At 36.3% G+C, this 25356-nt stretch overlaps 2 protein-coding genes across 5 annotated transcripts; both read right to left on the bottom strand.

Moving 5' to 3' along the window:
- Window positions 1-1834: 1834 nt before the first annotated feature.
- On the bottom strand, window positions 1835-4360 carry LOC132798375 (probable serine/threonine-protein kinase DDB_G0267686). 4 transcript variants are annotated; one of them, XM_060810200.1, is made up of 3 exons: window positions 4225-4360; window positions 3048-3551; window positions 1835-2978 (listed from the first exon to the last, which is right to left on the bottom strand). In XM_060810200.1, exons 2-3 carry the CDS (start codon window positions 3469-3471, stop codon window positions 1876-1878), a joined length of 1527 nt encoding a protein of 508 aa, XP_060666183.1. In that variant the 5' UTR covers window positions 3472-3551; window positions 4225-4360; the 3' UTR covers window positions 1835-1875. The 4 variants fall into 4 exon arrangements, with proteins under 4 accessions (XP_060666183.1, XP_060666180.1, XP_060666182.1 ...); XM_060810197.1 differs by having other exon boundaries at window positions 3048-3639; window positions 4225-4354; XM_060810199.1 differs by having other exon boundaries at window positions 1835-2975; window positions 3048-3639; window positions 4225-4354.
- A 621-nt stretch (window positions 4361-4981) lies between these two features.
- LOC132786851 (heparan-alpha-glucosaminide N-acetyltransferase-like) lies at window positions 4982-7307 on the bottom strand. The gene is made up of 2 exons (XM_060793559.1): window positions 7184-7307; window positions 4982-5340 (listed from the first exon to the last, which is right to left on the bottom strand). The coding sequence occupies exons 1-2, from the start codon at window positions 7305-7307 to the stop codon at window positions 4982-4984; spliced, it is 483 nt and encodes a 160-aa protein (XP_060649542.1).
- Window positions 7308-25356: the final 18049 nt, after the last annotated feature.

The raw sequence follows: 25356 nt of genomic DNA, 5'->3' as shown, positions 1-25356 counted from the left end.
TTACTTGTTTTTTTTTGTGCGAAGCTTTAGTACTTAAATGTTAGCAATTACGCTCAACGGAGCACCTTAATTCGTTTCGATTTACGTATATAGTTCCTTTACCTCTATGATTACTAGTACCGGGGGTAATCATATTGAGTGTAGTCGCGTCGCGCTCATGATTGTATTAAGTGCTTGTAGCTCCTGCGGAGCATCTAAATTAGCTTAAGTTTCGTATCAATCAGTAATATATCGTGAGGTTTGAGTGTAATATCAGTGAGCTATAAATTGTGCGCAGTCGGTAATAACACTAACCCGTGTTGCCAGAGTCGCTTTTTTCCTGTCAAAACAGGCTTTTTTCAAATACCATTTACTTGAAAAAATTGCAAACAGCGGGCAGCGGGAATTCTGGTTTTTATACCCGCTACCCATAGGGTAGAAGGGTATTATAACTTTGTGCCGGCAGGAAATGTATGTAACAGGTAGAAGGAGGCATCTCCGACCCTATAAAGTATATATATTCTTGATCAGCGTCAACAGCCGAGACGATCTAGCCATGTCCGTCTGTCCGTCTGTGTGTCTGTCCGTCTGTCCGTATGAAACACTGGATCTCAGAGACTATAAGAGATAGAGCTATAATTTTTTTTCGACAGCATTTGTTATGTTTGCACGCAGATCAAGTTTGTTTCAAATTTTTGCCACGCCCACTTCCGCCCCCGCAAATCAAAAAAATCGAATAACAAGCGTAATTTTAAAGCTAGAGTTGCGAATTTTGGTATATACAATATTTACTATAGTAGTTATGATTCCTGAAAATTTGGTTCCGATCAGATAAAAATTGTCGAAGTTATTAAAGAAATACTTTTGTATGGGCAAAAGCGCCTACTTACTAGGGGTCTTAGTTGCTTTGGCTGACAATCTGGTATATTGTGCCGTCTATGGTATATTTTGAATGTGGTACTATGTCGATATACCAAATATACCATTTGGTATATTTTTAGTATTTTTGCAATATATTCGGTATATTTTGAGAAAATACCGCAAAATATGTTTCTTTTATTCAAAATGGGTAGCGGGTATCTCACAGTCGAGTACACTCGACTGTAGCTTTCTTACTTGTTTTTTACTTAAATGCTTTTTTTAGATTTTTTTTCTATTTGCCCAAAATTATGGGACAATATTTGCTGAAGCTGTTGGCGACCCCAGCCGGGCCGTGCGCTGCGATTCGAACACCAGAGCCTCTTCGGCCTGCTCGCCTGTATCAGTATGTGTATGCATGTGAAGTTTTGCAACGTGCGGTTGCCTCGCAAACAAGCAGCTAGCGCACGACAATTTTGTTTTGTCGCCATAATTCAGTTTTTAATGATACCAAAATTTGTATGGGATGAAGCATCTATGTATTGTATGGTTAGTGATATAACTCATTTTAAAAGTGCAGAATATTATGGCATTTCATTATTTTTATCTATTTATCGATATAATACCGCTTTTCGTGGTTTCACACATGTTCATTAATTACGATTCTTTAAGTTGAACAACAAAAAAAATATAATTTATTCCCACCGCCCATAAACACGACACACGTGTCTAAAAAAATAGCGCAAACTGAAGCGACGGTTGCCAACAGCGCCAACATATAAAACAGCATTTTTCTAACTGAAGTTGGTAACACACAATCAAAATGGCCCCAGCTGAAACTTGAGAAAAACGCAAGTTTATTTAAATTTTTGTACGTTTTTTTTTTAATTTTTCATCATATCAAATTTAATTATTTTGTTTGGGTTGTAACGAATTAACATTAAGTTGTTGTCAGCTTTAGAAACGATCACAACATCAAAATTTCACAGAAAAGGAGTAAGAAGAAGAACTTTAATAAACGAAGAATTGCTGCGGCGCTTAAAATTCGTGATCCAGCTCAGGCCTGCTCTTATAATACAAGTACAAAGTCTTGCGGGTCTTATACACTATCTTATTGGAATTTAGCGATGTGTCGGCAACGTAGCCCTTTATCTTATTGACAATCTCCTCAAGTTTATTATTCCGTTTATTCAGCTCAAAAATGGCCTCATCGTGGCCATCATCATCAGCAGCAGAGGAGCGCAGCATTTTGACAATGTTGTCCAGGTGGTCTCTGCTGATCCTGGGATCGACCATCGCAGCGACTTCTGTCGTTGGTGACACTTTATCTGAAGTCTTCTGCTTTCGAGCAGCTTTTTCTGAAGGCTCCTGCTTTAAAACGCTATTATTTGAAGCTTCTTCCTGATTTAAAGCATCATTGCTTGAGGACTCCTGCTTTGAAGCATCATTGTTTAAGGACACTTGCTTTGGAGCATCTTTGTTGGAAGACTCCTCGTGTTTTAAAGCATCAATCTTTGAAGACTCCTCGTGCTTTGAAGACTTTCGCTTTGGATCCTCATTGTTTGAAGTCTCCTGCTTTAAAAGATCATTGTTCAAGGAGGCTTGTTTTGGAGCATCATTGATTAAAGATTCCTGCTTAGAATTATTACTGTTTGGAGACTCCCGCTTTGGACCATCATTATTTGAAACCTCTTCATGTTTTGGAGCATTATTATTTAAACACTCCTGCTTAGAAGCATCATTGTTTGAGCATACTTCCAGCTTTAAAGCACTATTGCTTAAAGATTCCTGCTTAGAATGATTTTGATTTGACAACTCTTCCTGCTTTGGAGCATCATTATATGCAGACTCTTTCTGTGAAATGGATTTCTCTGCTGTCAGCAATTTATTGAAAAAGATCGATTTGATCTCTTTTGATGCCTCATTCAATGATGTGTCGAATTCCGGAGGCCCAGGATTGACATCCAACTTCGGCATGGACGAGGCGAGTGTCGAGAAGGAGCTCTGCAGCGTGCCGTCCAACACCTGATAGATGTTTCCCATGGAGTCAGTCTCGACTTTTTGCCAATTGGTCAAACGGGGCATTGGAATCCTCGAGACGAAATCCATCATGCAAGGCTCAGCAGCCAATGAAGATGCTGCTGGTATATGAAGGGAATTTAGGGTTAAGGAATTGAATGCAATTTTATTAATATTGAATCTTTACTTACCAGGTGCATTACGTCTGCGCATCTCCGGCCTATTGACCAGACTCTGTGAACGCGGCACCACACGTACTTTGTGTGATCCCTGCTGATCTGCTGGCTTGGAAGGGATCACGATGCTGTTGCTGCGTTTCACTTGCGTGTTTGATAAAAGATACGACTTTCTACTGATTCGTTCTTCCGCGTTCTTTTTGTTGAGCATGTAAAATTTATGAAACCAGAGCATAAACTTGTTGTTGGTCAACCTTTTAATGCACTCCTGCTGCGCTGCATCCCGAAAGGTGCGTAGCTTGGCAAATGCAAGATGCAATAGGCAAAAATTTCTATCGATCTCAACGGGCAGAGTGCAATTGAAGATCACCTTCTTTAGATCCATCACTTGGGGAAAGAGTTTGTGCACCAATTGACAGTAGATGGTGCCGGTCTTCATCTCGCTGAGATCCTCCAGCTGAATACCGAGTTCATCATAGACCCAATTTAACAGGAAACGAGGCGACTTTTTATCGCCGTCTAAAAGAGGCACATACTGAGCACTGACAGAAGTGGATCTACTCATATTGATAGTTATCTTCTGTTACTTTAATGTAAAACCTCTGAACTGAAGAGACGTGTAGGAATTCTTTAGTTATCTTTTCAAAAGAAGCGTAAGAATTCTGTAGTTTTTTTTATTGTTATCTATCTTCATTATTATTAATTATTAATTAATCAAATTCGATTCCTGTTCTAAATGTTTACTATATTTGCAAATCTACGCTATTCATGTTCAATGAACAACAAAGCTATGGTAGTATAAAATATTAAAATTGTAAATAAACAGCTTAGTTAATTCTTAAGATTCAATTACATATATAATCAAGGAATTGTTAACCCCTCAATTTATAGAAGTGTAGAAATACTATTTTTACTATCTTCTTTTTCATTTAAATTAAGAAAAATTAAAAGCACGCTTGTCTTTTATATCATGACTCCAATGTGTACTATATACTATAATGATTCTTGATCTGTTTACTACATTTGTAAATCTGCGCTGTTCATTTTTAATGAAAAACAAAACTATCAGAATGAAAAGTATTTAAATGTATTAAAAAACTTTAAATATGCAAGCAAGTTTGTAGCTTAGATTATACTTAAGATTAAAAAGGGACGCTTTATAGACACCACTATTAAAGTTGTTTGTACTCACCACTCGCTGTTTAATGTAACCAAACTTGTAACTTTATTAAAATTTATAAAACGTTACAATATATAAAGATTTTTTTAAAGAAATTTTTCTAGTAGAGATGTAAAATTCTCCGAAATTCGAATTGTAATAATTGCTTACACTGACTGAGCGACAACGCATATCAAAAATTCTCACAGCTTGCTGTGATCATAGCAAAGTAACTTCAAATTGCTTTTGAACTTCTAAAATCAAGACTTAGGAACACACAAAAACTCTTCTTGAGGAAATTTCCTTTCAAATTGTTTAGCATTTAATATTAATTCATGGAACAGAACAACTCTTAACGGAATTGCATTTCAAATTGTTTAGCATCTAAGATTAAAACTTAAGAACATAAAAACTGTTCTTTGGGAAATTTCCTTTCGAATTGCTTAGCACCTAAAATTAAAACTTAAGAACAGAGTGTTGGTCATCTAATATTAAGACATAGAACACAAAAACGCTTGACGGAATTTCATTTCAAATTGTTTAGCATCTAAGATCAAGACTTAGGAACACACAAAAACTCTTGGTGAAATTTCATTTCGAATTGTTTACCACCTAAAATTAAAACTTAAGAACAAATTGTTTGTCGATGGTACATTGAGAATTAGAATTAGAGACTGTAGTAGAACTGTCGACTGTCCAGATAGTCAGCGATGCCCACCCAAACGAGAGTGTTCCACACGCTCTCGAGCAGCAGCAGGAAATGCGTATTCATCGCCCCAATGCGCCAATGTCAGGGCAACATTCGATGCATCACTGTGTGTCCTACATACATGATGATCGCATTCATGCCGCACTCGGTGAATGGATAACCGGAGCACCATTGACGCACATATATCACATAGTAGAGCAGCGAGAGCAGCAGCAAAGCCAACGCGACTGTGACAAAGACAAACGACAGCGACCACAGATTCTTGTTCACCGGAATGATTCCGTTCTCCCTCGAGAATCCACACAAGGCACCGCCCAGCAATCCCAACAGCAAGGCCCCAAGCAGCCAGCGCTTGAGACGCGACTGCCAAGTGGAATGCACCAGCAGCGTGACGCCTGCGTAGGCGCCCAGCAACGTTTGCACCACGCTCAAGGCGCAGCCTAGAAAGAGACGAAGATGGAGACGGAGAGAGAGAGAAAGGTCATTAGAGCAAGAGAAGTGAATTTGTTAAACAAATTTCAAATTTTACATAATTTTCAATTAAAAGATTTTAATTTTAATTTTCATTTTTATAGGACTATATTCCAAAATGTATAGAATTTTAAATTAAAAAAAGGATTATTTTTTAATGAAGTGAAAAGTCAATTTCTTTGACAAGTTTAAAATTTTACATAATATTCAATTAAAAAGGATTTGATTTCGTAAATTTGTTTAACAAATTAAATTTTTAAAAATTTGTTAAATTTAATTTAATGGCTATCTTATCTTCTAAAAGAGTAAAAAGTAAATTTCTTTGACAAATTTTTATCAATTTTTAATTAAAACTTATGAGAAAGCTACAGTCGAGTGTGCCTGACTATGAATACCCATTTTGAATAAAAGTAAATAGCCTGTATTATTATTTAAAAATATACCAAATAATTATACCACAAAAATACTAAAATGTATCAACAGTTATATTTGGTATATTGATATAGATCCAGATCCTAAATATACTACAGACTGGAAAATATACCAGAATGTCAGTTAAAGCAATTAAGTAGGAGTTTTTACTTATGTCATATAAAAGCATTTCTTGGATAACTTTCACATTTTCTATCTGATCGGAATCAACTAACTGAATATAATATTTATATATAAAAATAGTAGAAGTTATGAAAGAAAAACTTTTGTATGCCTACAATCTGATATATTTTGCACTCTGTGGTATATTTATGATCTAGATATATATAAATATACCAAATATAACACTTTTTACATATTTTAGTAGTTTTGCGGAGTATTAATTTGGTACCACTCTCATAGCTTTTTTTACTTGTTATAGACTTCACTTATGAATAACAAAATAATAAGAGTAAAGGTTCTTTATATAGTACTCAGTGAGTACTAAACTAAATTACAAAAATGTATTTTATTTTTTAAAAAAAGATTGAACTTTTAATAATAACAATTGTATTATTTATATTTTCTCTAATTTTCTGAAATGTTATTAATATCTTAAAATGTAAAAAACTACATTTTAAATTTCAAACTTTTTTTAATTGAGTTTTAAATAGTGCTTGCTTTATTTTATTATTTAAATGCGTGATTAGATTTCCCTTCTGTCAGTAAAGTTGAAAGGGAATGAAAAAATTTAAATCGCATTAAAAAAAAAAACAAAACATGTACACATTCTCGATCGGGAGTTAAACCCAGACCCACAACATGTTGGGCTTGCAAACCACCAGCAGAGCCAACGCGGTCCTTGTGCAGGCGCCATTTAACTGCAAACATATAGACCGCGAGCAATTGTTGTTATCTTCATCTTCAAGACTTTCGTCACGGCAAAACAAAATTGGCGTGCGCTAGCTGCTTGTTTGCGAGGCATCTGCACGTTGCAAAACTTCACATGCATACACATACTGATATAGGCGAGCATATAGATACATACATACAAGCATGCATAGAAACGAAAGCAGAGCGCAACGAAATACACCCGTGCTCATCGCTCCGCATTTGATCTGCGACAGAACTCAACGCTGCGCGCTGCGTTAGTACTTCGAATTTTCGAATGAGCCGAAGAGGCTCTGCTGTTCGAATCGCAGCGCTCGGCCCGACTGGGGTTGCAATAATACTGTTTTTAATGATACAAAAATTTGTATGGGCTGAAGCATCTATGTACAAGGTGCGTTCCAAAGTAAACAGGACTTTTAACAAAAAAGACAGAACAAATAGCTTTTTCGGCAAAATCAATTTATATTATTTAAAATAGTCTCCTTCTGCTTTAATACAGCTTTTTTGCACGGTCCAAAAGCAAGTCGAACGAGTGTTTTAGCTCGTTGCCCGGTATGGCCTCCAGTATGCCGGTGCAAGCCTTTTGAATGGCCTCGACGTCTGCATAACGCTTTCCTTTCATCGGCAAATGCATTTGTCCGAAAAGGTAGAAGTCGCACGGTGCAATATCAGTTGAATACGGGGAGTGGTTGATGGTTAAAATGTGATTTTTGGTCAAATAGTCGGTCCTTCGAATGTTTAATTCTGAGCAATTTTTGGACGTCAGTCAATTTCTGCGGAACAAACCGTGCACACACCTTTTGAAAGCCCAAATGTTCGGTCAAAATGCGATAAATCGATGTTTCGGAGATGTTTCCATAAATTTCAATGATGATTTCGGCTGAGTTTTTATGAATTCACGCACAGTTTCGATGGAATTTTCGGTGATCACGGATTTTGGTTGGCCCACATGTTCATCGTCATTTATGTCCTCACGATCACTTTGAAAACGTTGAAACCACTCGTGCACTCTGCTACGGGATAGGCAACCATCGCCATAAACTTTTTTCATCAATTGAAACGTTTCGGTAAAAGTTTTAAAACAAAATTTAGTGTTGGGTTTTTTGTTCGAAGCTCATTCTCGCACCGATGACAAAAACATACTGACACTTAAAAGGCAATAACTTCACTTCCAATAGATGAAATGTCATGAAATTTTTACTGGAAGTCGATAAAGGATAGCAGATTCTAACGCACCAGTTGACATAAATATGGCGCCACCAGAGGGCGCTAGATTCAAAAAGTCCTGTTTACTTTGGAACGCACCATGTATTGTATGGTTAGTGGCTGCAAAAAAAGCTTTTTGAGCTATAAACGTACTTTCCCATCATCGAGCTTATGTAGGGGAGCAAGTGTACTACTTGCTTTGGGCTTGAACTGCTTGCTATGGTGAAACATACTCCAGTTGGATTAAGTTGGGTTTCTTACAAAAATTTTTTAACACATACTTTTAGGATGGTATAAAAATTTTAAAATAGCAATAGGTGAGTTTAGCGCCGAAAAGTATTCAATGAGTTTTGTATTTTGCATATGCAGATTGTATCACATACTTTTAGTTGTGAGTGCGTGCATCAAGTATTGTTTAATTCGAATTGCGTGCTTTTAGGAGCACATAAATATGAACAAATTTTAACTAGCAAAAATTGTTTAAGGCAAAAAATACTCGCAAATATTGCAGATTTCAAATCGAATCGAATGCTTTTAACAGCTCTTTCACACGCTTAACATTTTAATTTTATTTGAATTATATATTTATTTTGTATGAAATGCAAATTTAAATTTCCTACAGTGATGCGTTTTTTAAAAAACCTTTGTATCTCATTCTTGATACATTTTCTGTTGGTCAACCAGTGAGAGAGAGAGTAGCGTACCTTTCATATGGTCGATGGACATTACCCTTGCACCATTATAAGCTTCATACATTTTATTAAAACATTTAGTGGCTAAAATGAAAAAATCAGAGCTGCAAAAACTGAAGGAAAGCTGATGAAAAAAAAGTTTGCTATGCACAAATATTTGCATAGTTTTTGTTTCACTTTTTTTTTGCGCTCAGTATCTTTTTTTTAACTTAATCCTTATGCTAGAATATATTGTACATAGTATAAATTTGCTGGAACAATTTACGAGCAAACATTAAAAAAAAAAAAAAGAAATGTCGCTACCAAAGCGGGTGGCAAAAATTATGCTATAATTCAAAAACAGCGTCAGCATACATCCACTATGAACATATATAGATGTATATACATATATATATAGGCGTCGTTCATTAGCACAAAACCCACACATTAATTTGATATGTACATACAAATGTGAGGGTGTGTGTGTGTTAGTGATTGTTCTGCTAATCTTGAGGGAGTGAAGAAGCATGTGTGTCTGTTACAGTGTCTACGCTTCTGTCTGTCTGTCTATCTGTGTGTGTGTTTGCTTTTGTCACCATAAAGGATATAAGCCATGTTTTTACTCTTTCATATGTGTGTGTGTGTCTGCATGTGGATGTGGGTGTGAGCAAGTTTATGTAGCCAACATTGCTGCAGAAAAAAGTGCAAGCTTTTCTTTCGCTTTGCTTTTGCTTTTGCTTTGGTGTCCTTTGCTTTGCCTTAGCTAAGCGAGGAGCAGCGACAAGCCAACCAGGCCAATTTCAGTTTCGGTGATAAATTTCGTATAATAAAGAAGACATTAAGCAAAACCCTGGCGACATGAGGATGAGAGGGGGGAGAATCGCCCGCTGCGCTTTGTCCATATACATAAGCTACACAGTTTACACCTTTGCAGCGAGATAGCACTAAAAAAACATAATATTATGCTTGCTTTTATAAAAGCATACGCGTTTGCCGTTTGCATGTAAATGTTTGCAATTTCGTGTCCTTTTTGTTGCTGTTTTTACAGTTTTGATGGCGTCATCTAGCGGTCAGTAGATGCTTGAATATCGCTTTGAAATCGCATTAAATCATAAATGCATCGCATTGAATCGCATTAGGGCATAACCCCAAATTGCAGTCAATCGAAAAGCGTTGAAAAGTAAATGGCATTTAATATTTATGCAAATTTATTATTGATTGAGATTACGCTGATGCAAAGTGCAGCGCCCTTAAATGCACCTGCAAAAACAACGCCCAAAGGGTCAAAACAAAAGCCAGTTCATTGAAAACTATGTGGCGGACATTTTCCGAGTTGCATTTTCACTGCAATGACGCTTATTAATAATGTTATGCTTTTTATTCAATTACGCACAAAAAGCATGTTATACATATTTGAGTGAAATTGAAATTAAAAACGACCTTCGTTTTTGTTTCATTTCAATTTTTGGCATTGGTTTAATTTTTTTTTTTTGCAAATTTAAAGTGCCAACTTTATAATTACTTATTTACGCGTTGTACAATTTCATAATTTCAAATTCAATAATAATTTGAATTTGCATTTTGCAATGCACTTCTACCATAAAGGGGGGAAAACACTAAGCGGATTCTTTTACTACGAGTACAAACAAGAAATATTTGTAAAATGTTGCACTATTCCATTAGAGAGATTTTGTGTAGTGCACTTTGGAAAAGCAAAGCCAGCTTAAATCAATTTTGAAATTTTACAACTAAATTTTCACAGAGAGTTGCAAAGCTTGATGATGATGGGGTGTCTTTAAGAAATCTGCTTTGATTTCCATTGCAATAATTTCAGACTGTACTATAGTTCTTCAAACACACCCACACACACACATTATCTTTAGCGTCTTTATTGTGGGTATTTATAGAAAAGTAGCAAATGCCAAAAACAAAGCATAAAGCTGTAACAACATAACTGACAGCTCACAGCTGGACATGCACAAAATACGCAATAGCAAACGGCAAGTGAACTACCTGGGAAAGAAGGTTGGCTTACCTGGTTGCTGGTTGCTTGCCACCTTGTAGTGCTTGCAACTAGCATGCACTTGTGTTTGACACTTGTGTGTGAGGTAATGGCGGGGAAGGCCGGCAATCAAAGTACACACGGAGGCACAGAGAGAGAGAGAGAGAGAGCGAGAGACAGACAGAGACTTAAAAGTGGCATCCACACATAAAGGCAAGAAACTAACAAAACGCCCTGACAGCAGGAAGCGAAAGAACCATAGACGAGGGGAGGAGGTACTGGGCGTGGTCGAACGTCAACTATTAGAGGGAGGAAGGCGGGGAGGCATGCAACAACCACAAGCCAAACAAGCGGCAAACAGCAAAAAAGAATTACAAGCAACAGAGAGACAACAACAAACTTGTCTACATTAGTTTGAAAATTTCCATTTCTGGAGTCGCTCCTTAACTGGATATGTCGACCATTGGCTCGATAAAGTGCTCCTGCTGTTCCTCAACTACTGTTGCTGCTGCTGCTGATGTTGATGTTGCATGCATACATCGTGTGGATAACAGTTTGTGGCTAGCACATTTCAGCTACCTTCTCGACTCGCAGTCAAAGCCAACAAATATTAGCTGCTAAGCAACTTGTACACTGGCTTGTTGTGCTTTCCTTAATACTCTGTTTGTGGAGAGTTGATTCCTTTCAATTATGAAGATCTTTGATGCCGATATATAATTCGAAATACAAAAAAAAAGTGTCAAAGTGTTTTTCAATCATATTTGAAATTGTTCTTTATTATGTTCTTGATTAACATTTTACATTTGATCAACTCTTCAAGTCGTACTTGAAAGTTTCTTAGCTTTGCAGAGTATTTGTTAGTCGTGGCACTTTTTTGGCACTCTCTGCACACTCGCTTGCCTCATTTTTGTGGCACACACGAATTTTACAATTACATATGTATGAAATGCCGAATAAAAGACAAAAGCGACGCGCGTGGAGTAGAATTAAGCATAAATAAGAGAGGGCAATCAGAAAGAAAACGAGAGAGAAAGAAAGAGAGAGAGAGAGAGAGAGAGAGGGAAAGGGAGCAGGACAGAGGACAAAAAGAGAAGCAAGAGTGGGAAAAAATTGGCATAATATGCAAAAATGAAATGCAACAAGCAAAAAAAGATTTCGCTTCGTTAAGTTTTTAGCGTGCATGTTAAAACATCAACAACAGCAACAGCAGCAACAACAATAATGTGTTAATGCGCACACACACAAACACACTAATTCACACACTGCCATTGACAAATACTCAGACACACACACATACACACGAACACAAACACGAGTGTAAATGTAACCACAGAAAATGCAAAACACATGCGACGAATGAAAGAAAGTGACAAGCAGAAGGAGGAGAAGGCGAAGAAGAAGAGAGAAAGGAATTTTGTCGAAGCAACATTTCAACATGATGCAACAGCAACAGTTAAGGAGCAGTAGCTAAAGGAAAGAAAGAGATGGCACCAGCAGACAAGAGAATGTCGAATGCAAATGCAATAAAATAAAATAAGAAATTGCGCTACCAGCAAAATGCAAGCGAATGCGAATGTGAATGTGAATACGAATGTGTGTTTGGGTAAATATGAATACGAATACGAATACGAATATGTGGTAAATTTAATGCGAATGCTGGCGCCACATGGGGAAAAAGTGTGGTGTGAGGATTCAATGTATTCAGCATACAGGTTAAATTGTACAGATTCCTGGGTTGTGGATTTCTGCTTTTGATTACGATAAGTTGCAGTTCTTTGAACTGTGATACACTTGACGATTTTATGAATGCACACGCCATGCTTTTATCTTAACCATTTCGCCCACTTTGATGGGTCAATTGCAGAGCAGTCTGTAAACTATTGAACTGCTTTCTGCATCTTCGACTTCCACGAACTTCATTACAGCATATTAAATTGTAAATCTGCGATTTAAAATGTATTTAAATCACATGCTTTATGGGCTAATTAACATTCTCTTGCCGAGCAAAACCAAAAAAAAGAGCGCGCTTAATAAACCTAAAGCTTAATTCCCAAATGTTGCGCTGCAGGCAACAAAATCTACACAAATGCAACAATGCAAGCGCAAATTTACATGTGAACACACACAAGCAAACATGTGCTAAGCACACACACACACACACACACACATGCACGAAAGTGCCACAAGGGTTTTCAGCCACACAAACTAAGATATTTACTTATAGTATAAGTATGTAAGCTCACATATATATATATATATATATATATATATATATATACAATATATATAGCATACTCACGGACTGAACATACTTACCATATACACACACGTACGCTTCCATCATTTGCCGAGGTATTATTTCTTCCCGCTTCCCGCTTCTCCTTTCTGTTTTTTTTTTCTTGTTGTTTTCTTGCTCACTTTTCAGTGTTAGTTATGTCTGCTTGCGGGCGGGTTTCTTTGCATTTTATTTATGTTTTTCTCTCTCGTTTTGTGCATACATTTTTTTATTAAGCATAATAAAATACAACAAAAATGAAAGAATAAGTAAATAAGTACAAAAAGAGTCCACAAAAACCAAATGCATAGTGCTTTCAATGCGCATGCACAAGGCAACTTGAAACTGCAAGATTTTCGTTAAGTGTAGCATACTTTTAAGCGCCTCGGGTTAGCTTTGTGTGTTTAAGTGTGTCTGCTTAATGAGTAAACAAAAGCACATAATATTAGGGGACTTTCCGAATTATTTCGGTTGGCTGTTTTAAACGTTAAAGATTACCTATCAAGAGTTAAAATGTGGAACTTAAAAACTAATCTTGTTTTCTATAGAAATAATAGTGCATTGATTCAGAGTCGAAAAAATAGTATACCGTTTTTATACCCGCTACCAATAGGGGAGAAGGGTATTATAACTTTGTGCCGGCAGGAAATGTAGGTAACAGATAGAACGACCCATCTCCGACCCTATAAAGTATATATATTCTTGATTAGCGTCAACAGCCGAGACAATCTAGCCATGCCCGTCTGTCCGTCTGTGTGTCTGTGTGTCTGTCCGTCTGTCCGTCTGTCCGTATGAAACACTGGATCTCAGAGTCTATAAGAGATAGAGCTATAATTTTTTTTCGACAGCATTTGTTATGTTTGCACGCAGATCAAGTTTGTTTCAAATTTTTGCCACGCCCACTTCCGCCCCCGCAAATCAAAAAAATCGAATAACAAGCGTAATTTTAAAGCTAGAGTTGAGAATTTTGGTATATACAATAATTACTATAGTAGTTATGATTCCTGAAAATTTGATTGCGATCAGATATTATTAAAGAAATAGTTTTGTATAGGCAAAAACGCCTACTTACTAGGGGTCTTAGTTGCTTTGGCTGACAATCTGGTATATTGTGCCGTCTATGGTATATTATCAATGCAGTACTATCGATATACCAAATATACCATTTGGTATATTTTTAGTATTTTACAGTATATTCGGTATATTTTGAGAAAAATACCGCAAAATATATTTCTTTTATTTAGAATGGGTAGCGGGTATCTCACAGTCGAGTACACTCGACTGTAGCTTTCTTACTTGTCTATAGTTAAAATTGGCTTAAAAGTGCAAACCTCTCACGAAGTTATGTATATACATATCTATACAAATAATTCTGCCTTAAGGATATTTTCATGTTTTCTACAGTATAAATTGGGCAAACCTCCTCCAAAATAATGCTGCAGAGTCGAAAAAAGATGATATATATGTATCACGTTTTCTGTAGTTTGAATTGGCTTAAAAGATAAAGAAAATGCTTTTTTTGATCTCTTCAGTATGTGTAGCTTGCATTTTAATTTGCTTTATTGGCTCGTTGGAGGAATTGTGGTCAGTAAAGCAGCTTATGCACTGAATGCCACCAATTAAAATGTATAATGCGAGAGATGGTTAATTATGAGCCATTAAAAGTTTTCTTCACTACGTTGCAAATGTTGCAAATGTCAGTCGACAGCAGTTAAGTAAGGTCCAGAAGGGTTGATCAATAATTAACTGTCATCGTTATTGAAAAATCCATAGAAAATATAATTGCACGAATATGCAACATGTTAATTCAATCATTTTAACGAGATTTTTATTTGCCAATTATTATTTTCGTTGAGTAGCTGGTTTTATATTATTATTATGTGTCGATTGACCCTCGTATGCAATTTGTAATGTTTCTGTAGTTGCAAAGCTTACTTGAAATTTAAGCCTCTTCAAGTGTTGATAAACAAACAGTTTTTCAGCCACATGTTTTCATAAATTTTGCAATCTGTTTTGCGTTTTTTTTTTCTTACAAAGCAAAAATCTGTATGCTAATTTGCTTAAAAGACAAGCAAAGCAACAAATGTTATAAACTATGCATAAATATTTGTAACAAAACAGTTTTGTTTTGTATTGGGCAATAAGAGTAAAAGGCTTTTAACTGGCAAGGGAAGCGTTGCAGAAGCAGTAAGAGAAAGAGAAGCCAGCTTTGAGGGAGTCAACAGCAGTGTGTTGCAACTACAACAACAACAACCTAACAACAAGGCTTCTACACTTTACGTTGAGATGCAGTGAAATATTTTTCTTTTGCATGTTTTCCAATACGCCACTCCATCTGCACAATTTTCTCTATTCGTTTTGTGTTACTTATTTACATTTTCCATTTGTATGTGTGCACATCACTTTTCTCCCGCTCTCTCTCTCTCTCTCTCTCTTTCAGTCTTGTTTTCTATTTTTCTTACTGAGTTTCTCTCAGATATCGGTGCGTTGTATATGTATATATCTGTGTTAGAATGTGTCCCTTAGTCATGTTTGATTTGCAATTTCGCACAATCAATGCTGAAGCAGAGTCGGCAAATCCCAAAAATTGCCAATAAATTTGTCCTATTGACTATGTCTGACTACAAATTTTTAGTCGCTGCTGCTGTTGCGCTTACTTTTGTCGACATTCAATGCAGCAACTGAAAACAACAAACCGGTTACATTCAGCAAAGCAAGTGAAATCTTAAATAAAAGAGAAAAAAAAACTAAGAAAGTTACAGTCAAGTGTGCTTGACTGCGAAATACCTTTTTCTAATTTTGAATAAAAGCAAAAGAGTGCGGTATTTCTTTTAAAATATACCAAATTAATATACCCCAAAATACTAAATACTGGTTTTGGTATATTGATATAAAATTACATATATATTGTAGATGCTATAATACTAAAATATACTGAAGGATTGATATAGTACTACACTCAAAATATACCATAGAGTCAAAATATACCAGATCGTCAGTCATATATATTATATATTGATATAATATTACACTCAAAATATATTTCAGAGACCATAATACTAAAATATACCAAATTCATATACCAAAAAAATACTAAATACTGGTTTTGGTATATTGATATAATATTACACTCAAAATATACCATATACATATATACAGTAGTAATACTAAAATACTAAAATATATTGAAGACTATAATTGATATAGTACTACACTCAAAATATACCATAGAGACAAAATATACCAGATCGTCAGCCAAAGCAACCAAGACCCGTAGTAAGAAGGCGTATTCCGAATAAAGTGTTTTCTAAATATCTTTTACAATTTTTGCAACCAAATTTTCAGGAATCATAAATACTATTAAATGGTCTCCTTCTGACTGTTCTATACATTTCCTGCAGGCATATCATACCCTTCTATCCAATATAAAAATATATACATCTTGAATTCATTTGATCAGAATTTCTATTAGCCAGCCAGGCAATAAGAAAATAAGTAGCTATTACCGATATTTTTGTGAATTTTCCACTGCACACAATGAGCCCCATTCAATGTTCAGTAGTTCAATGTTATGTTTGATTAGTGAATTGCAAAGCGTTCCCCCACAATTTGTTAATGTAATGCTGCCGCCTGGTTCGTTTAGTGGCCACGTTTTATGTTTTCATCGAGGAAAAGGATTTGCCATTAAATTTGCTTGCCAGCTTTCCAGCACATTAGGCACCTATTATTTGGCTAATTTTGCATCTTTTGGTAATATAATTTACACAAAATAACACACGACTGCACAAACATACGCACACACACACAGACTGGGCAACAAAAATGCCTAAATCCGATACGAGGCGAGACGAGGCGAGGCGAGTTGACTCCGTCCATGCAATTGTAGCAGCTGTCATTGTGACTGGCTGACTGGCGAAATTTTCGCGCAGCACTCATACGCCACGTTGTACGTTACACGTTACACGCTGCAAACGTTGCCAACGTTATTGAATGCTGGTTGCTTAATCAATGATTTGGAAATACCTTACGCAACATTAATTTCATGCTAGATTTTTTTTTTGCTTTGGCTTTCGCTTTTGCCTGCTAAGATTTTCAAAGGGATTCCCGTTTATGTAGTAAACTAAATGCAGTTCTTATTACCAATAAAACAATAAAATTGACAATTTTGAGATTTATTATACAACTTTAAGCTATAATGACAGGTATTTATAGTTACCAAGAAAAGAATATTAAAAGCTTATTACAGATATATTTTAATAGAAGATGCAGCTTAAATTGAAACTTATGTTGATGGCAAATGACTTGAGAGAGAATTAAATATTTAATATGCTCTAAAAATATTGACAACTTTGTAACTAGTTAACTAAATTTCAGGTTCATTATGACGGTGGAAAGCAAATTAGTAATGAATATGGATTAAAAATAATGTAGCTTAATTTGAAACTTATTTTATTTATATTCAAACAAGATGTTGCTGAAATTGAACTTTATGATGATGGCAAATGACTTGTGAGAGAATTAAGTATTGAATAGATGAATGTTCAACGAAAATATGGTCAAGAATTATTGTCAATTTACTATAGAAATAAATAACTAAAAGGTCAGGTGCATTATGACAGTGGGGAAGCAAATTGATAATGAATATAAATTCAAAATAATGTAGCATAAATTGAAACTTATTTTGATTGAAAATGATTTGCAGGAGGGAATATAAAATTGAGTAATTTAATGGTGATCTATAAGCTGAAATGACCCAGATATTTTAAGCTCAACGACATAAAGAATGAAGCTACATTTGTTGCCACGTTCAAAGCAGACACAAGAGAGAGATGGTGGCAGAGAGAAAGAGAGAGCAGAGCACAGAGCGAAGCTCAAAGTAAACGCAATTTGCTTAAAGAGCCCAAAAGGGCTTGCAACGGTTTTCTGCAGATAAGCAAAACGACAGCCAGCTGTAGTTCCTGCTGAATCGAGGCGAAGCGAGGTGTGCGGTGGTGTGAATATTTAACTTTGCGCCGCTACACATTGGCCAAAGGCGGTGACTGCACACAGACAACAACAACAACAGCAACAGCAACGTGAACGCATCTGGATAGCGAGGTTGCACAAGCTGCTCCTGGGACAATTGCAACCGTCATTTGAGGAGTTTTTTTTTTTTGTTTTTTGTGTGTGCCAGCGTGCCTCACTTTTGGCCTTGTGATCTTTTCTTTTCTTTTCTTTTCGCTTACCTCCATTTGTTTTTTCTTATATTCTTCTTTTTGTTGGTTGATGGCACTGTTCACCTGCCACGTGCGACTTTTGTACGCATGTTGCTGTTTTTTCAATGCGCGCTGCTCCAAAATTGAATTTGCATGCCTGAAGGCTAAGACCAGATGCAGCCGGAGTCGCAATTGAGAAGCTGTTGCAGTCGAGGAGTTGGGGTTGGGCTCCAAGCTGAAGCTGGAGACGACAATTGTCGTTCAACGCTCTTAAATGCTATTGCATTTTTCGTGTGCTCGTCTTGCTGTTGTTCTTGTTGTTCCCCCCGTTAACATAATGAAAATGCATTGCACTTTGGTATGCAATGACAATGAAATCCTGGGATACCTTGGTTATTTTCGACAACTTGCATTCGCTGCAATTACTTTCGCATTTTGATGCAATTAAGCGAATCAGTTTCTTATTTGGCCACAGGTGTGACCACAGCTAAGCTGAGCATTGAGATAAGCTCGCAATGTTGCAGCTGCCAGTGGTTGCATTGTTAACCTTTTGCCTCTCTTTACTGCTCCACCTCAATGGCCGCTATCTAAGTGCAAATAAATTGCGGCTTTCCCTTCTCTCTCTCTCTCTCACTCTTCCTCTCGAATGTAAATGACATGCAACAAAAGGCAACAACAGCAGCATCTGCTGCATAAAAGGCACTGAAAGTTGAGACAGCAAAGTGTGTAAAAGGAAGAGAAGTTGCAAATGGTAACCGAGGCAAAGGGAGTAGAAGATGTAGCTGGAACTGAGGCAAAAGCAAAGCAGAAGCTCTGCTGACAAGCGGCGCGATAAACCGACACAACCATGTCAAAGAAAACATTTCAGTTGGTTAGTTTTCCACTGGACTGCAACGAATGATGAGCGTCACAGCCAGTCAGCTTCAAAGTCACAGTATTTAGCTTGTGACTGTGACTTTGACTGGAGAATATGATTGCTTTAAAATGCTGAACTTTTCTTCGAGGAAATCGTTGAGTTTGGAATATGATTTGCTTGAAGTTATAATACAATTTTGAGGTCTTAAATTACTTAAAGTTAAGAGAATTTGAATTCTTGTGATTACTTTAAATTGAACTTTAGTTAGAGAAATTTGTAGAGTTTGGAATATGACTTGCTTTTAATATAAATGCAATTTTGTGATCTTAAAATTACATAAAAGTTCAGACTAGTTTTCAAAACATCTTTCAGCTTGAAGCAAACATTCCTTATACCTTTTTAGGAGACACATGTGAAGATTTCAATCTACAGAATCTGTGAAAGAAATGTTGTTTATAGACCATTCAATATGTGCATAGGAATACTGCGTATCTTTAACTTATAATTACTTTCAAGTATTGAAATTTATTTAGTTAGAGGATTTAAATTTAGATACAATCAAATTGCATCAAAGTTTAAAATAGTTGTTAAAACATATTTCAACATGAAGCAATAATTCCTCATACTGCTTTTTGAGACATTTATAGACATTACAATCCATTTATAGAATCTGTAAATCTCGTCCTTTATAGACTGTCAAATATTTGCATAACAATTCTGCGCATCTCTGGCGAGGGAATGAGCAGATCAGTTGAGTGGCTAACTGGCCAAATCCTCTGTGGTGGGACAGTAAGCCAGCCAAGCAAACGACTTGACGCTTCGCTTAACTTAAGCGATTTTTTTATGTGCTCTTCTCTTCGACCAAAAAGAAATAGAAAATATATATAGAGGATGAGAAATCGAGGGAGAGATGAGGGGGAGAAACAAGGAATGAAAAAATATGTCATTCAGTTTGTGTTCTTGTTATTCTTGTTGCAAGCAGACTTGCTACTATTGCTGAGGATTTGAGATAGAGAGAGAGAGAGTGGGAAAAACAGCTCGCAGCTAATTAGCAGAGTCCAGAGTGGCAAATGTCGACATCATGTATACGCCCCGTAACATGCAGCAAGTAAATTGCATTCGTTCTGCGTACAACATGAAAGTCAGATTGTTCTTTCTTCGTCTTCATCTTCTTCTTCTTCTTTTTACCATTTGCTGGCTGTCCAACGACCCACAGCACAGCAGAGTAAGAATATTTTGTAACGTGAGAAATTGCATTGAGCCAAGCCAAGATGCACCTCCCATTTTTAAGTTTACTCCAAAAAAAGGAGGAAAATTGCATTAAGCTCCATTGAAAGTAAACTGCATGATGGTTTTTCTTGGCCCCAAACAAACGGGAGGCAGCAACAACAACAACAACTACACTCTGATACGGCACAACTTTCCAATTTGCTAGTGCATTTTCTTTCGCTAAATTTATGTGCGCACTTCGACGCACCCACACACACACACACACACAAAAACACACGGGAAGACTAATGAAATATTATCGATATATATTATGGGGCTTACATGTGGCACAATGTGTGTGCCAAGTTGCAACATATGGGGGCCATCATACAGACACCGCACTCCAGAGTCCTCTTTGTCGTCTCGTCTTTGCTCTGCTTTGCCTGCTCTGCTCTGCTCTGGAAGCGAGCCATTTATGTACTCCGGGAATTTTCAGGCAAAGGAGCACATCCATTTTTGTCATTAAAGTGTCTTTACCGCATGGGAATTTATGCGATATTTGTGTTAAAAATGGAATTTAGGATAAAAAAAACATAAGGCATTATTTTGATAAAGCAATAACTTGAAGAGTAAGGCAATGAAATTCCTAATTATGGGTGGCTTATAAAAAGAATTATATTTTTGCAGTCATAACTTAAATACCAAATGATTCGATTTGGAAAATGTTGTGAAACTCTCAAAGCCATCTTTCGTAATTGTAACCTAGTTAAAAATGAAATTTAAGATAAAAAAGATAAGGCATTATTATAATAAAGCAATAACTTGAAGAGTAATATAATGCAATGCCTAATTATAGGTAGCTTATAAAAAGAACTTTAACTTTTTAGTCGCAACTAATTGTTAAAGACCAAATGATTCAATTTAGAAAAATGTTGTGGAACTCTAAAAGCCATCTTTCGTAATTGTAACCTAGTTAAAAATGAAATTTAGGATAAGAAAGCAATAACTTGAAGAGTTATATAATGCAATTCCTAATTATGGGTGGCTTAACTTAACATTTCAGTATGCATCGAGAATATTTGCAACTAATTGTTAAAGACAAAATGATTCGATTTAGAAAAATGTTGTGGAACACTTAAAGCCAACTTTATGTTTTCTCTGTAATTGTAACCTAGTTTTTCTATTGACTATTCAAAGCCTTTCGCTTTTATGTGTTGGCTCTCAACACAAGAACGCACTTTAAGCAGCAACAGCAACAGCAACAGCAACTTGAACGGCAACAGCAACAGCAACGCTGTTTAATTGGCCGCTCAGCTGTAAATTCATTGGACTGCATCAAAGATTTACAACTTGACTGTGGCAACGAACGAATCGTGTTGGAATTAGAACTGCTCCAAAGGAGAGGGAGAAGGCCAGATGTTTTGGTCTATGCAAGTGGTTTGCATTTGGCATTTATTGCCGCTTTGTTATGGTAGCGCACAACTCCAGCCAAGGCTAGAGAGACAGCACCAGGACTACAACTAGGAGACGTTGTTGTTGGTGGAAGCGGAAGCTGGAAGCTGGAACTGAAGCTGAAACTGAACCTGTTTTAGCCTGGGCCAGGCGCCTGTTTACTTTACCATTGAGCAGCTGCACTTGGCTTTTGTGTTGTTTGCTATTTGTTTGGGTTGTTCCTGGCGCGCTCTAAGCCGGCAAATGTGCGTGTATGTGTGTGCGTGTGTGTGAGTCATGGCCAGACTGTCATGACCATAAGCCTATTGCAACGCTTGCAATGTGCTGGCCAATTGCCGCCATGTTTTCAATTAAAAAATAAAGCACTGCCTGCAAGAGTGGTGCTTAAAACACTGATGCAATATGTATGTTATAGATATGCGATTGACGACGCGCTATGCATGTATATATGTATGTATATGTTACAATATATGTAGATATGTGGGTACCTCACATTCAGGTGTGGTATGCATTCGTTCAACTGTGAATTTGTATTCAATTAAAAATAATTTCTTTGTCAATTATTCATTCATTGTGAATAGTTCTTGCGCTGCTTCGTTGTGTGTTTCCAATTCGCTCAGCGCCATTCAGTCGCGTAGCCAACAAGTCAGCCAGACAACTTGTAGTCAGCCATTCATAAAATTTATGAAAAATAATAATAACAATAATAAAAATCAATTTTATTTCATTTTATTTTCACTGACACACAACCTGCTGCGGCTGGTGTATATTTATTATATTTACTCTATTTTCATTTCACATTGATTGTTGTTGTTTTCGACACACATTTTCGGAATTTTATATACGAGAACTCCAATTTTTTTTTTTGCTCCATATGCATACCCATATATACATACATATACTGTACAGCAAATTTCATAAATCAAAATAGTTGTTAATCAATACAAACGAGTGTGTTCACAACCGAAAAAGCAAACCAAAAAAATAACAACAAATGAATAAAAATTGTTGAGTGCTTGTATAAAGTTTTGATGGTCTTTTCAAACAAAACATCAGCTCTATATACAGTGATAATTCTGCTGACGAACAGCTGTTGTTAGCGGATAAATTGCTTGACGGTTTTTGGTTTAAACAAAGCCGAACATTTTCAACAGATTTATGTAGCGAAAGGCAACATTACTTTTTGTACCTGTTATCCAAGGGTATCTTAACTAATTTTGAAGGTATATTTAGTGTAATTAAACTTATAGTCTTTTGATTCCTGATCAGATACAAATTGCATAAGGATTTAACGAATTACTTTTGTATTGGCAAAAATGGCTGACAGTTTGGTATATTTTTCATTCATTCATTCGAATGTAGTGTAGTAGTAGTATTTTTTTCGGTATAATTTTTTTTGGTATATTTTAAAATTTACACCGTACTATTTTACTTTGTTTCATAATGGCTAGCAGGTATTTCACTTTCTTACTTGTTTTCAATTTAAATTTTGTTAACATTTTAAAATTGGGCCTATTCCTTTTTTAGTTGCATTCACTGTGCATTGTTTTTTTTTGGTTAATCAGATTAAATTGACAAATGAGTTCATTTATTTGGAATGCTCATCTGAGCAAATAAATATTTTTTCTGCTGCACAATTAATAAATAAATATTAGTTAAGAGTTGAAACTATTTCGTTAATCAATTGAACAAAAAAACATTGTGTTATTTAATGGAACAAAAAAGTGACTAATGAGCTAATTTGTAGAGCACTCAGAGAACACAGTTCTTGCCACTTTCTGAGCTAAGTGCAAGTGCAACAACGTTAGAGTCAAGAGCGCTAAAAATCCAAAACAACTTTTGCTATTTGTCCTTGTGGCGCTGTAAAGAAAAAAAGCGAAGAGACTTCAATAAATAATTGATAAAGAATTGCTCACAAAATGTGTGAGTGTAAGTGTGTGTATGGTCAGAGTGCTGACCCGGGAGCGAAAGAGAGCGATAGAGAGAGAGAGAGAGAGAGAGAGAGAGAGAGAGAGAGAGAGTAAGTAAGGCAGACTGTCTGAGAGCAGGAAGCCGCACACAATGTTGGCTAATTACTCAACGGTGCTCATTAAGGGCGCTGCATTTTCACTTTTCAACGCTTTGCACCTCGCACTACGTTAATGAAGATTTATGAAGGTCCAGGAGGTCGCGTTTAGAGGGGAAGCAAAGAGAGAGAGAGCGGGAGGGAGAGAGCAGTGGGAATCATCGTCGTCGTCGTTGTCCTTAAGGTTGAAGTTAACAACTGACTTGCGACTGCAGAAATTGTTTGAGAATTTTGCTGCTGTTGAAAGTTTAATGCGTTTTTTAGGTTCTCATTTTGTACGAATTTGTTTTTTTTTTATGAACAAGACTAATTATATGGCAAAACTGCAATGAATTATGCATCTGACAGCAGCTGCTGGTATTGTCTTCCATACAGCACTGCAAACTTTAATCAAGTTGTGCATATCGAAATGAAGCTTTTGCTGCAAATGGCATGAGAAATAACAAGAGACAAGGCAAAACAAACATTCTTAATTCAGCATAATTCAAATTCAAATACGCCAAAACGTTCCCCCCAAAAAGAAGAAAACCGAAACAAAAGATACAGACTAAAACGCAAAGAAATGGAAAATGCAGAAAAAAAATGTTTCAAATGAAGAGAGTAAAAGAAATGTGTACAAACAGCAATGGCAGACCAATCGTCGTTGTTCTGTTCTTCTCCCTCACACTCCCTTGGCGTCAAACATTGTGTTACATTTTTATTTAATTTTGCTATCTGGCAGGCAGCTTGCTTGCAGCTACTATAACTGTGGTAGCTTTGTGTGCTGCTTGCTGCTTGCTGCCTGCTAAAAAATGCGCAAGCAAAAGCAATTTGAAAGCTGCGCTGAATACGTAAAAACAATACAAGTAGCCCTGAAGACCACCCAACACCATTCTCTATCTGCTGTCCACCTTCGGCTCAACTCGGACTCAACTTGGCCAAGAAGAAATTTCGAAAAATGAACTGAAAAGAAAACTCAGCGATCCGTTCACTGCCTTATGGGTGTGTTTCTCTCTCTCTCTCTCTCTCTCTGTAGTTGTGGCAGCTAATTTTCATTATTCTTTCAAAATGCAATCAAGAAATGTTGCTGTTGCTTTCCCTTTTTTTTTTCCTGCTATTGTTGTTGCCTCGTTCTGGCTGCAGTAAAGCAGTTATGGCCAGCGGCCCAGGTGCTCAGACCAGACGAGACTAGACTTGAGAAAGAGATGTGTAGCTTTGGCAACTGAAATGGACAATGCGCTTAAAAGTAAATGACTAGCTTAACAAATGAGTGGCAACGTGGGTAATGTGCAACATTATGGTTGCAATGTGCACTTCAATTGCGCAAATGGAAATGATTAAGAATTAATTGAGTGATAATCATAGTCGTGAAATTCAAATGCTTTCAATTTTTAGCTAAGCTTAGCTTAGATTTAATGTAGTGAATATGATTATTAGAGTGCGAAAATACAAATGCTTTAAGTATTTATATGAAGCTCAGCTCATATTTAATGCGGTGGAAATCATTTATTAAATGTCGCCCTTGTTTTCATTATTTCATTTGGCTTATTTGCATTTGAAGACAAAGCTTTATTCACTTCCATGCACTTGAATCGGAAAAGGGTTTCTTTGTAAAGTGAGCCAACAAAAGTGTATAATTCATAATTCGTTATTTAAATTTGTGAGACTTTGAATACAACAAAGTTTAGCCTTCTCATACCCGAGAGTATCTTATGGCACTCATCGTATAATTTGTATTATATATATAAGCCAATTGAATTATATTTTCCATTT

This window comes from Drosophila nasuta, chromosome 2L (genome assembly GCF_023558535.2).
Source record: "Drosophila nasuta strain 15112-1781.00 chromosome 2L, ASM2355853v1, whole genome shotgun sequence".
NCBI classification, from domain to species: Eukaryota; Metazoa; Arthropoda; class Insecta; order Diptera; family Drosophilidae; genus Drosophila; species Drosophila nasuta.
The sequence above is the reverse complement of the archived record's forward strand: the minus strand, read 5'-3'. Positions and strand labels throughout refer to the sequence as shown.